Source organism: Anabas testudineus, chromosome 8 (genome assembly GCF_900324465.2).
Source record: "Anabas testudineus chromosome 8, fAnaTes1.2, whole genome shotgun sequence".
NCBI lineage: Eukaryota > Metazoa > Chordata > Actinopteri > Anabantiformes > Anabantidae > Anabas > Anabas testudineus.
Window position 1 is genome coordinate 18,133,318 of NC_046617.1, and position 12,106 is coordinate 18,145,423.

General features: G+C 42.2%; 1 protein-coding gene across 1 annotated transcript in view; it reads left to right on the forward strand.

Moving 5' to 3' along the window:
• The window catches only part of llgl1 (LLGL scribble cell polarity complex component 1), a 34,284-nt gene extending 22,179 nt beyond the window's left edge, over positions 1 to 12,105 (forward strand). Inside the window, exons 11-24 of the mRNA XM_026351273.1 lie at positions 3,012 to 3,079; positions 4,303 to 4,477; positions 5,718 to 5,822; positions 6,236 to 6,528; positions 6,614 to 6,764; positions 6,839 to 6,977; positions 7,090 to 7,403; positions 7,523 to 7,714; positions 7,838 to 7,910; positions 7,999 to 8,113; positions 8,489 to 8,553; positions 9,082 to 9,217; positions 9,362 to 9,444; positions 10,094 to 12,105. Of these exons, the coding sequence (XP_026207058.1) occupies positions 3,012 to 3,079; positions 4,303 to 4,477; positions 5,718 to 5,822; positions 6,236 to 6,528; positions 6,614 to 6,764; positions 6,839 to 6,977; positions 7,090 to 7,403; positions 7,523 to 7,714; positions 7,838 to 7,910; positions 7,999 to 8,113; positions 8,489 to 8,553; positions 9,082 to 9,217; positions 9,362 to 9,440 (1,905 nt within the window). The 3' untranslated portion in view covers positions 9,441 to 9,444; positions 10,094 to 12,105. The remainder of the gene's footprint in view (positions 1 to 3,011; positions 3,080 to 4,302; positions 4,478 to 5,717; positions 5,823 to 6,235; positions 6,529 to 6,613; positions 6,765 to 6,838; positions 6,978 to 7,089; positions 7,404 to 7,522; positions 7,715 to 7,837; positions 7,911 to 7,998; positions 8,114 to 8,488; positions 8,554 to 9,081; positions 9,218 to 9,361; positions 9,445 to 10,093) is intronic.
• The last annotated feature ends 1 nt before the right edge of the window (position 12,106 follows it).

Here is a 12,106-nt window from a genome sequence, read left to right on the forward strand (position 1 = left end):
GGAAACTTCAACTGCCAAGATTTTCACTCGTGAAAACTGATTTGGAGCCTTACAAACAGGCTTTTTTCAGCAAAACTACGACAGATATCGTCATAAAAAGTTAACCACGTGAGAGCCAAGACTTTAATGAACCACTAGTGTGAATTTTACGTTTGAGGACTGAAAATTGTGGTCACAGGAGCGAGAGATCCAAGTGCACCCTTCAGCTTGTCAAACAGAATCTCAGACCGAATTTAACATTGGCGCTAATGGGAGAGCTGAGGGGGACTCCCGTCACTCTGAGGCTCACAGAGAAAAAACGATTTGTCTCAGAGCTGAGATAAATAGTTTATCAGAATCAGGACAAGTTTACCTACGTTTCTGTGAAGAAATTATTTAGAAAGAGTGAAAATTGTGGCCGTGCTGACAGTTTATTGACAAAGATTTTGGTTTAGAAAAATCGGCCTCTCCACTCTAAGCTGTGACGTCATCCACTCTAGCTGCACCAACGTTCCATCATTCACTCCCATTATAAAGTCCAAAATCAGACAAAAACATCAAGTTACAAAAACTGAAATTATGAAAAAACTATAAAAGATATTAAAAAACTGAATGGAAGATTAAAAGAGCAGAAATAGCTGAACATTTTGATACCTGAATGATTTCTGTAGCTGAAAGTATGCTGAAGTAGTTAAAGCTGAAAGAAGAAGAAGTTGAAGAGTTGCTGAAGAGACTCTCCCATAGGAATCCATTATAAAAAATAGTTATTAAAAGTTAAATATTTTAAAAAGTATAAAAGTTATAAAAATTCTGAATGGAAGCACACTTCTCCTTAAAAAGCTGAACATTTTGATACCTGAACGGTTTCTGTAGCACAAAGTATGAAGGAGTAGTTACGCGCCGAAAAACGTACGGAAGAATAATATATAATAACTAGATAAAGCATTTCCTGAAGAAAATGCACTGTGAATGCTGAAACGCTGAATCGATTCATGAAGAACTGCTGAAAGTTGATGAAGAGAAACAGGAAGTGTTTTAACAGAGATAAACATATGAAGAAGAAGATAAAACAGCTGAATGTTAACTTAAAACAGCTGAAATAGATTTGCTAAAGTTGATAAAACAGCTGAATGTTAACTTAAAAAAGCTGAAATAGATTAAAGTTGATAAAACAGCTGAATTTATCTAAACAGTTAAATTTAAAGTTAAATGTTTAGTTAAAAAAGCTGAAATAAATTTGCTGAAGTTTATAATACATAGCTGAATTTATCTAAACAGTTAAATTTAAAGTTAAATGTTTAGTTAAAAAAGCTTAAATAAATTTGCTAAAGTTAATAAAACATAGCTGAATTTATCTAAACAGTTAAATTTAAAGTTAAATGTTTAGTTAAAAAAGCTGAAATAAATTTGCTAAAGTTGATAATACATAGCTGAATTTATCTAAACAGTTAAATTTAAAGTTAAATGATAAGTTAGAAAAAGCTGAAATAAATTTGCTAAAGTTGATAAAACATAGATAAATTTGTTTAAACAGTAATTTAGATAAAGACTGAAACGTTTTAAAACGCTGCTGAAATTAGCTGAAAAGAAACAGGAAGTGTTTTAACAGAGATAAACATAAGAAGAAGAAGATAAAACAGCTGAATGTTAACTTAAAAAAGCTGAAAACGATTTGCTGAAGTTAATAAAACATAGCTGAATTCATCTAAAATATGAAAGTTAAACGTAAAGTTAAACAATTTTGTTAAAAAGAGCTGAAAGTAGAAGAAACTGAAGCAGGTTAGCAAAGATCCGCTAGCATAAACAGGCTAACTACACACGAGCCTGTACAAGTGTCTGACGCTGATTTATAAACAGCCCTGATCACGTGACCCGACACAGCCGTTGCCACGGAGACTGTAGGGGAGAGGCGGGAAACTCCAACCGCAAAGATTTTTGCTAAGGTGAAAACTGATTTGGAGCCCTTACAAACAGGCTTTTTTCAGCCAAACCACGACAGATATCGTCATAAAAAGTGAACCACGTGAGAGCCAAGACTTTCATGACCCACTAGTGTGAATTTTATGTTTGAGGACTGAAAATTGTGATCACAGGAGCGAGAGATCCAAGTGGACCGTTCAGGTTGTCGGACAGAATCTCAGACCGAATTTAACATTGGCGCTAATGGAGAGCTGAGGGGGACTCCCGTCACTCTGAGGCTCACAGAGACAAAACGATTTGTCTCTGAGCTTAGATAAATACCTTATCAGAATCAGGACAAGTTTACCTACGTTTCTGTGAAGAAATTATTCAGAAAGAGTGAAAATTGCGGCCGTGCTGACAGTTTATTGACAAAGATTTCGGTTTACAAAAATCGGCCTCTCCACTCTAAGCTGTGACGTCATCCACTCTAGCTGCACCAACGTTCCATCATTCACTCCCATTATAAAGTCCAAAATCAGACAAAAACATCAAGTCACAAAAACTGTAATTATGAAAAAACTATAAAAGATATTAAAAAACTGAATGGAAGATTAAAAGAGCAGAAATAGCTGAACATTTTGATACCTGAATGATTTCTGTAGCTGAAAGTATGCTGAAGTAGTTAAAGCTGAAAGAAGAAGAAGTTGAAGAGTTGCTGAAGAGACTCTCCCATAGGAATCCATTATAAAAAATAGTTATTAAAAGTTAAATATTTTAAAAAGTATAAAAGTTATAAAAATTCTGAATGGAAGCACACTTCTCCTTAAAAAGCTGAACATTTTGATACCTGAACGGTTTCTGTAGCTCAAAGTATGAAGGAGTAGTTAAGTGCCAAAAAACGTACGGAAGAATAATAATAAAGATTACGATAACAATACTGTGAATGCTCAACAGCATTCACAGTGATGAGCTGCAGAGGCCAGGGAGCGTTTCTATGTACACAGGCTCCTCCATATGTGGAGTGTCAGGCCAGTAACGTTTGAGCCTGGGTCACTGTGAAATTTAAAAGAAAATTACCTCCAATACTTTATTTTTATTTAACATAGTGTTAAATTCTTCTGTTTGTGCAGAGTTGGCCCATATGTGGAGGGAAAAACCTGGCACCACCAGCCAAACAACAAGAGCTGCTGTTGACAGGGTAACTTCTGCACACATGCACACAAACACTCCCAACCTGCACCGACGCTGCAGGTGCGTCGTATCTCTTTTGTTTTAATTTTTTACTTTTGACACAAACTATTCTTTTTCGTAAGTTCTTTTTTTAAATAGTTTGTTTCATTTCTGATCTGAGCCACATGAAAATACTGTACGGATCTGGATCTGCTTAGGAGTTATTCTGAAACTCTGAAAACAGAATCTGTGAGCGCTGCCATGGTATTAGGAAATCCTGTCACAGTTTCCAGAATTTTGCGAACTACAGCTGTTTGGCAAAGGTAGCGTTGGCACCGAGAACAACAAGAAAGGGAAACAAATTGATTGGTACACACCAGAATTTCAGTTTAGTCAAACATTTGCTAAACTAATAACATTCTCATCCCATTTTTGGAATCATAAATAATGAGTGATATCTCTGATAAATGGAAATACTGTAATTATGTCCGGTTCGAAGAAATCTGAGAGGAGCAGCAATTTGTATTTGGGCACAAAGGCCTCGAGTCTAACAAGAGTAAGCGTCTGCAGACATGCTAGCATGCTGCAACTGATTTTTGCTATCAGTTGTAATGTTTATTGCATCTGTTTTGCAGGTAAATGGTCTCCAACAAAGTATTACACCTATAGTCAATGATTACTCCCAACTACCAAAGTTGATCAACGTTTTCGTCTGCAGACATTTTACAGTGTTTAACAGAAATCCACCCAGTTGTTGTCAGAGTTTGTGCCTATCCAATGAGTAGATATGGAGATATATCACTGTAGGGGTCCTTAGGTAAGACCTCTTTACGCTTACCTTGTACCTCACTTAACTTACACGTAAGTCGCTTTAGATAAAAGCATTAAATGACTAAATGTGAACGTAAAACTTATGGTGATAGGCGAGAGAATCGTCAGAGTCACTGCGATTCATCTCTCGGGTACATAAATGTACAAAATTTCATGGTGATCCATCACATGGTTACTCACACTAGCATGGCTGAAACTGAACACGTGCACAAACTGAAGCTGCTTTCAGATATGCAGCGAAACCCTAACGTAACGTATCTAAATATTACCGGGACGCTCCGTGTGGATCAGATGGCTCAGAGATGACCCTGAGTTATCTATGGGAGAACATGTCTGACTTGGAAAATCTGCTGTGTGCTACATGTGTGAACTGGTCTCTGGAAAATGTCTCTTGATCAAACCTTCTTTAAATCTTTACAGGCATGAGGATGGCACGGTGCGATTCTGGGATGCGTCAGGTGTTGCTCTCACTCCGCTGTACAAACTCAGCACAGCTAACGTCTTTCACACCGACTGTGACCCTAGCGATGACCCTCAGGACCCTAGCGACGACCCTGACATGCAGCAGGAGGAGGAATGGCCTCCATTCAGGAAGGTAGGAACTGAGGAGATGTGCACGTAGTCTTCCTTTACAAGCTGTGGTATTAAAAACATGCTCTTAACCATGCAACACTACATCTGTTGCCTGATTTATTTATTTATTTTTCTTTGATTGTTTTCATGTGTTTGGTTTTCTGACCCCACCCCATTGTTCCTGATATTAAAACTCGCCTGTGATGGAACCACAGGCTGATTCTGTTTTAATGGCCTGTTTTCTGTGCAGAATTACATTTAAATGATGTGATTCAGCATTGGGCAGCTTCATTTTATGTCGAGGGAATCTGGCTCTGAGGGCTTTGGCTTCAGTAGACATTGGCAGAAAATGGAGAGAGAGGTCATGAAGGAAAGCATTCGATGAATATTTAAATGGACTCTTCTACAGTTGGTGACTCTGGGTTTGGATGGCTGTCCAAGATACACATACAGTATGAACTAGTATCTGGAATCAGAAAGAAGAGTTGAGGTTGTTTCCACACACACATCTCAGGCCTGTTCTCATTCCTTTTACGCTTCTTTTTCTTCTTGTTCAATCTTTTACTCCCTCCCACCTTTCCTCGTGTATCCTGTGGTAACAGAGCAGCATGTTCAGGAATGTGGCCCTCATATGGGATGAAGAGCCTTTCCCTTTTTTTTATCCTCGGTAATGAAAACCAGACCCATCAGTCCACTCTTTCAGTCTATGTGTTAGTGACCAACTTCCCTTACTCCTTGTTTTGTCAAGATACAGCTCCCATGTGAGGGAGGGGTTCGGTTGGAATTCCTACTGTGCCAGGAAGACAGATTAATGCACGTAATTTGCTGAGTACGTATAAGGCAGAAGGAGGAGGGGGTTGTCCTGGCGTTTGGCTGAGAATGAGAAGAAGAGAGGCTGCAATAGAGGGAGAAGGAGGAGGAGGTCGTTTTAACATCAATCTGCCTCATGGGTGTGAGGAGACACATCCCAGTTTTTGGCACCTGACATAAATTTGCAGCTTTACGTCTTCAGTGTGAAGCTTTAGCTGCAGTGACATGAACATAAAGTGGCTGCACCATCTGTTTTTATAGAAATCCACAGTGTAATGTTATCAGTCACCAGAAACCAAGCTAAATGGTGTGTGTGTGTGTGTGTGTGTGTGTGTGCGTGTGTCTGTGTGTGTGTGTGTGTCTGTGTGTGTGTGTGTGTGTGTGTGTGTGTGTGTGAATAATCACGTCTCTGTATAGTTTTCTTAATGTATATATGCTCGCTTTGTGTGTAGGTGGGCTGTTTTGACCCCTACAGCGACGACCCCAGGCTCGGCATCCAGAAGATCAGTCTGTGCAAATACAGCAACAAGTTGGTGGTGACTGGAACAGCTGGACAGGTAAAGATGTACACGTGTCGGCTCCAAGTCACGACACCGTTTTAGTTATTGATGTGTGTTTATGTTGAATATTTAAATATTAAAAGTACTAAGTATACTTATCAAGTATTGCTTTGTTTTGAGGTACTTTACATATAGAAAATCACTCTAAGACACAATATAGTACAAGGTGCTTCTAGCATGATTCTTTGAGCAACTACAGCTCAAAGACACAAATTAAATTCCAAATAAAGTCCAGCTCGTACTGGTGCCTTTCATTTGTGAGATATCTACCTTCCTCTCGTGCCGTTTCTTTAAAAGAATCAGGAATTTCATATTTTAGGTGCTTTAGTTTAATCTGTTTCAGGAGGAGATGAATTCTTTATTGTGAAAAATGGAAACAGAGCCTTGTTTCACGTCTTTCTTCCATCCAGGTGATTATTCTGGGTTTGAATGATGAGCGGTCGGACCACTTGGTGGACGTGTCGGTGGTTGATCTGCTGCAGGACAGAGAGGGCTTCACCTGGAAGGGCCATGACAGGCTGGAGCCGCGCCTTAAACCTGCCCCCTTTCCCCCGGGTTTTCAGCCGTTAGTGCTGGTGCAGTGCCTGCCGCCGGCCTCTGTTACAGCAGTGGCGCTGCATGCGGAGTGGAACCTGATTGCCTTTGGAACAAGTCACGGATTCGGCCTGTTTGACTACCACAGACGAAACGCTGTGCTGGCCAGGTAGGCAAGAAGTTCACTGTCCCATCTGGTGCAGTGCCAGTTGACTTGGATATAAATTTGATCCAGAAACAACACTATGTTTCAGGTGTACCTTGCACCCTAATGACTCATTGGCAATGGAGGGCCCCCTGTCCAGAGTCAAGTCCTTAAAAAAGTCCCTTCGTCAGAGCTTCAGGCGCATCCGCAAGAGCAGGGTGTCTGGGAAGAAACGCACCATCACTACACCAACCAGCAAGGTAAAGGACTTTCTCCTCTGCTGAGAGGACCACACACAACGAACATGTTGACTTCATTTGATCATTCTGTGCAGGTCCAGGAGGCCAACGCTGCCCTAGCAGAGCAGGAGGAAGTTGCTCCGGTTCAGCGAAGGATTGAACCCCGGTCAGCGGACGACTCGCTCTCTGGAGTGGTCCGATGTCTTTGCTTCGCTGACACTTATCTGCGTGACGGTGCGTTTACTCATGTTTCAAAATAAGACACCAAATGTGGAACTCTGTCTCTGACAGCACAACGTTGACGTAGTATTTATTTATTTATTTTTATTCGTGTGGTATTGACCAGGTACACATCATGGCCCCACGTTATGGGCTGGCACCAACTCAGGCAGCGTGTACGCCTACGCTCTGGAGGTACCAGGCGTAGGTTCGGGGCGTGTGGGCGAGCGGGGTGGTGCAAGTGAGAGCAGTGCTTGTGTGGAGGCCGTGTTGGGTAAAGAGATCCAGCTGATGCACAGGGCCCCTGTGGTGTCGATCTGCGTGTTGGACGGTCGGGGTAAACCTTTACCAGACCCGTATGAAGCCTCCCAGGACCTCGCCATCGCACCAGATATGACCAACGCACATTCTGTCCTCATCGCATCAGAGGAACAGCTCAAGGTCCAAACAATTAGTCTTTATTATAATTCATGTTGTTCAATTATGTACAAACAGGATTTAAAAGTCAAAATCAAAGGGTTTGACAGTTGAATATCACCTTCCTCTGTCACCCCCTGTAGGTCTTCTCTCTCCCTAAGGTGAGTGCAAAGACAAAGTTCAAGCTGACGGCGCACGAAGGCTGCCGGGTGAGAAAGGTGGCTCTGGTGGTTTTCAGCTCTGCAGCTCAGGAGGACTACAGTGAACACACTCTGGTCTGTCTGACCAACCTGGGAGACATGCACCTCTTTAACATACCAGGCCTCCGACCACAGGTACTGTCTGAGGGGGTACACACGTTTTAGTATTTAAAGTAATTGTGCAGGAGAGTTTGTATAAGTCATGTGTGATGTTTTTTTCTTTTTTTAATTGATGTTATTTGTGTGCACGTGTTTTAGGTGCGCTATGACTGCATCCGTAAAGAAGACATTAGTGGGATAGCATCCTGCGTCTTCACCAAGACTGGACAAGGTGAGAGGAAAACTGAATAGAGCTGTTTGTGGTGTCCTGAAAGAAAAGTCAGCAAATGAAACTGTTTTCTGTTTGTTCGTCTCTGCAGGGTTTTACCTGATCTCTCCCTCAGAGTATGAGAGGTTCTCACTGTCTGCTAAGGTCCTCACTGAGCCGCTCTGCTCCGTTCAGCTGGACCGACTGTTAGAGCCCAGGCCGGCCAGGTGACGCACACACAGACTAAACACGTTTACAGTATAAAGATCAACGATGTTTCCTTTGTTCGGACGCACGTTTGGCTTCTGTCTACAATTAGCTGCTTTATGTTAGTTTAAGTTAAATTAAATTCCACCATCTGTGATATGTTTTGGTGGAAATTAAACATTCACGGGACACTGTGCACTCTAAGTCTACTACAGATCCTAGGTGGTCCTGGACCCCACAGTGGGGAAACTGTAATCCGTTCTTCTGGGTTATCACCAGCTCGAGGCATTCAGCTGCACACGAAACCACAGAAATTATACAACTTTACTTACGGCTTTATTATTGCTCCATCTGCTGCCAAACTAAATGGTGTGTGTGCTCGTGTGACTCCTCAGCGATGGTTCGTCGACACAGCCGCAGGCCAACGGTACCCACAAGAACCAGATGGGCCAGGCAGAGGGTATGTGTGAATACACACTCACTCTATTTCCCTCTCCTAATCTATTGTCCCTCTTCTCTCTCTGAACCTCTTAAATCTCAACCAGTCTTTGCAGAGTTTCCCCCTGGTCACCATGGTAATCATTCAGTATGCACAGCACCCCCCTCCCTGGCAAGAAATGATGGTTGCTGAGGCGACCTAGAGTAGGGTTTGTTTACGTCCTAGTGAACCTATCACCTGACCGGCTGTAAGAGCTGCCACACAGGCAACGATTTAATGTCGTCTTGAATTAGTGCTTTAAAGCACCATTAAAAACCCTTTCAAAATAAGAGTTTAAAAGACAAGTGTTTCACCTTTTGCTTTTTGGCAGTGAATACTTGGAGACTTTTGATTTGCCAAGTGGTTTGGTTTAATGAAACAAGGAATTCTTCACCATCCTGCAGGCGCTGACCTCTGTGGGATAGAGTTGTTTTTAAAATAAAAAAAAAATCGTGTGTTTCAGCTTGAACCGTTTAGCAGATCCTGAATCTCTGGGTTTCTCCCTCACAGGCCAAACAGAAGAGCCACAGAGCAACCTGTCCTCTCCCATCCTGGACACTCCGCTGGACTCTCCCCTCAGCTGTGCTGACCTCACCCTCGACTCCACTGGAGAAATCACTGTGGAGGACGTCAGGGATTTCCTAACGTAGGACTTCACGCTTTAAAATCTGTTAATAAGCATCTGTTTCCTCTGTGTAGCAGGGAGGCCAGTAGAAAAGCCTACAGTACTGTGTAGTGTGCATGTAACAGTTAAACCTTTTATTTATGACATTGTGTTTCTGTCGGGCAGCACTGTGGACGAGGCAGAGAACAACCTAAAGAACATTAAAGAGGAGGAGGGTCGCTCGACCGGGATCCTCATCAACTGAACAGGTGGGAAACACAGATTAAATACCTGTTACAGCTACTTCACTACACAGTCGCACGAAGTCAGCAGTCTGAGCAGATGCATGAGGTCACGCTTGCTTAGACATAACACTGTTTATGTGAGTGTCAGGACACACACACACACACACACACACTCTGACACCTGTTTCTAATGGAGCTGGTCCAGAGTGTGCAAACTTCAAAGTCTCGTTCTGTGTGAGCTCAACATTCCCCTAACAAGGCCCCCACTATCTTTCCCGTCCACTCGACTGTCGCAGTGCTTCACTTTCTGTCCACGTTCACGTCTTTTTAGTTTCCATCAAACACTTGGTGGCGTCTCTGTCCTGCTCTGCACTGGTGACATTCATTCACACATGATTTCTAAGTCAGATGCTTGATTGTCAACAGGACTCTGCTTCATTGTTTTAGCTCACTGTTACTCTCTGGTGGCGACATCTGAAAATGCACTTGACACAGTAACTTGCAGCACATACTCTGTTGGTAGGTGACATGGAGCCACAGCCCAGTCAGTCTTGAGGAGGGAGCTTTGACTTAGCTAGCAGGCTAAAGCTTTATCTACGTTTTGTAACAAGCTTTGTCTCGTCTGATGTTTTCTGTGCTCACACGTCTTCTGATTGTTGTTGAACTATTGCAGGGAGGGGCTGGAGTGGTCTGGATGGACTGGATTTCAGTGCTGGACCACCAACATCTCCCATCAGCCCACTGTCGAGCCCCCAGCGAGCACGCTGCACTTCCTGGCACAAACTGGGAAGAAGCCCTCAACATGGACAAAGACTTTTTCTTGAGGCTGCTTCTACCGGAAGAACGAAATCCTCCTCTTCTGTAACGGCTTTGGAAACGTGACCTCCCGTTCTGGACAGATTTGGAGTTGCTGATTCTAAATTCAAGAACTGATGGTTAAATGTCTCCACGTGAGTGAACCCCCTGGTCCTCCCCACGGTGGCGCCGTGACTGATGCTCTGCCTTTGAGCAAAGAGCTGTTACACTCTGAATAGGAGACTAATCTGTGACGTTTCTATGTTTTCATTTTTCTATCCACATTTTTTTTTTTTTTTGTGGTGAGCTAGGCTCGATCTGAGTTGTCTCCCACAGTTGGAACTGGAACTGCTTCGTCGCCAAATGCGCTTGCTGATTTCTCGTGCTCTTGCAAGTCGATGTGAAGGATGGTTCTGCACACTGCTTGGCTAACACCACAAACCTGTGAATGACCTGTGTTCATGAACTGAGGACCTTAAAGGGAGCTCAAGACTAGCACATGAAGTATTTTGACTTCCTCTCAAAGGTGTCGGTGCTGGTCTTACCCAGTGTCCTGTTTTTCCTTAAGGGCCTAATACAGTGCTCCTGTTTGCTGGGTAACAACTGTTTTCAAAGCAGTGCTGCACACAAGCACATGTTCACCAGTGTTAAAACATGCTCTCTTGGTAGTGAAGGGGAAAAAAAAAAGTAGTACTGGAATCATGAAGGTGTTTGTAATGCAAAGATTGAAGCTCTATTAAATATGTTTTGTGTGGCTTTTGGAGAAAGTGAAGATGTTTTAATGAGGCTGCGTAAGAAAAGAATATAAAGGGAATCAGCTGGTGAGGTAGAAACTGATCTCAGTGATGTCATATTTTTGACCCTGTCTGTTTCTCTAAATGCGCGGTCTGAACTATGAATCTTTGGTTTCTCAGTCTCCATTTGATTAATTCTCTTTTCACTAGTCAAAATCCAACTCTGTATTTTGGGCAGTGATGTCACAGGAGGTTTAATGGTACGACGTCAGACTCTTATTTAGTGACATCAGCTGCTTTTCCAATTTAACCACTGAGAGATGCAATGACGGGCTGTTAGAAGAGCTCATCGTGATCTGAGTTTGAGAATAAAGTTTGTTTTTATTGAAACTTTTCTGCTCTAGTTTGGTGAAACTAAGGAAAATAAATAGAGGGGACGAAGGTAAAGAATGTGGTAAAATCCTCTGTCAACGCTTCAACTTACGCAGATTTTCTTTTTTCTTTTTTTTTTGATGGGACTCAGGGAAGTGTGCCAAGGCGAAGTCAGTGTAGATGCTAAGAGTAAAGTACTGTGATGCACCCAGGAGATTTCTGGTTTGGCTTTCTGTGAATTGGTGCAATCTGGGTAACATGGACTAGATGCAGAGCTCCAATCACCAGTGTTTTTAACCCATTTTTACAATGTTTTACTGTGTAAAAACAATATTTACATTATCTGTATGTAGGTTTACAGCAGACAGGTTTATGACTGCAAGCCGATGATAGAATAAAACGTTAGAACCTGTGGTCGCCTGAAACCGCTAAGTATTCCTAACTTCCTGATCACCTCACCTAAAAACTTAGTACAAGTACAAAAGGGACCTCATTACTAACTAATGTAGCTGAACAATTATGAATCCAACTTTATGCCTTTTTGTTTTTTGATGTTCTGGTTGATACACAGATGAATAACCCTTTCACGCTACAGCTGGCACCATTTACCTTTTTAATTCAACAGTTAAGACGCATTTGTTTCTGCTTTAGCGTTCAGTTTCAGTGTGTAGGATTTTAATTGGGTCATTTAGCATCTCAGCTGATGAAGAATTGTGAATGTTAATAAAATTATTTACTCTGTGGCATCTGGGCTGCTGTTTGGTTTGTAGCTGTACGTGTTGCTT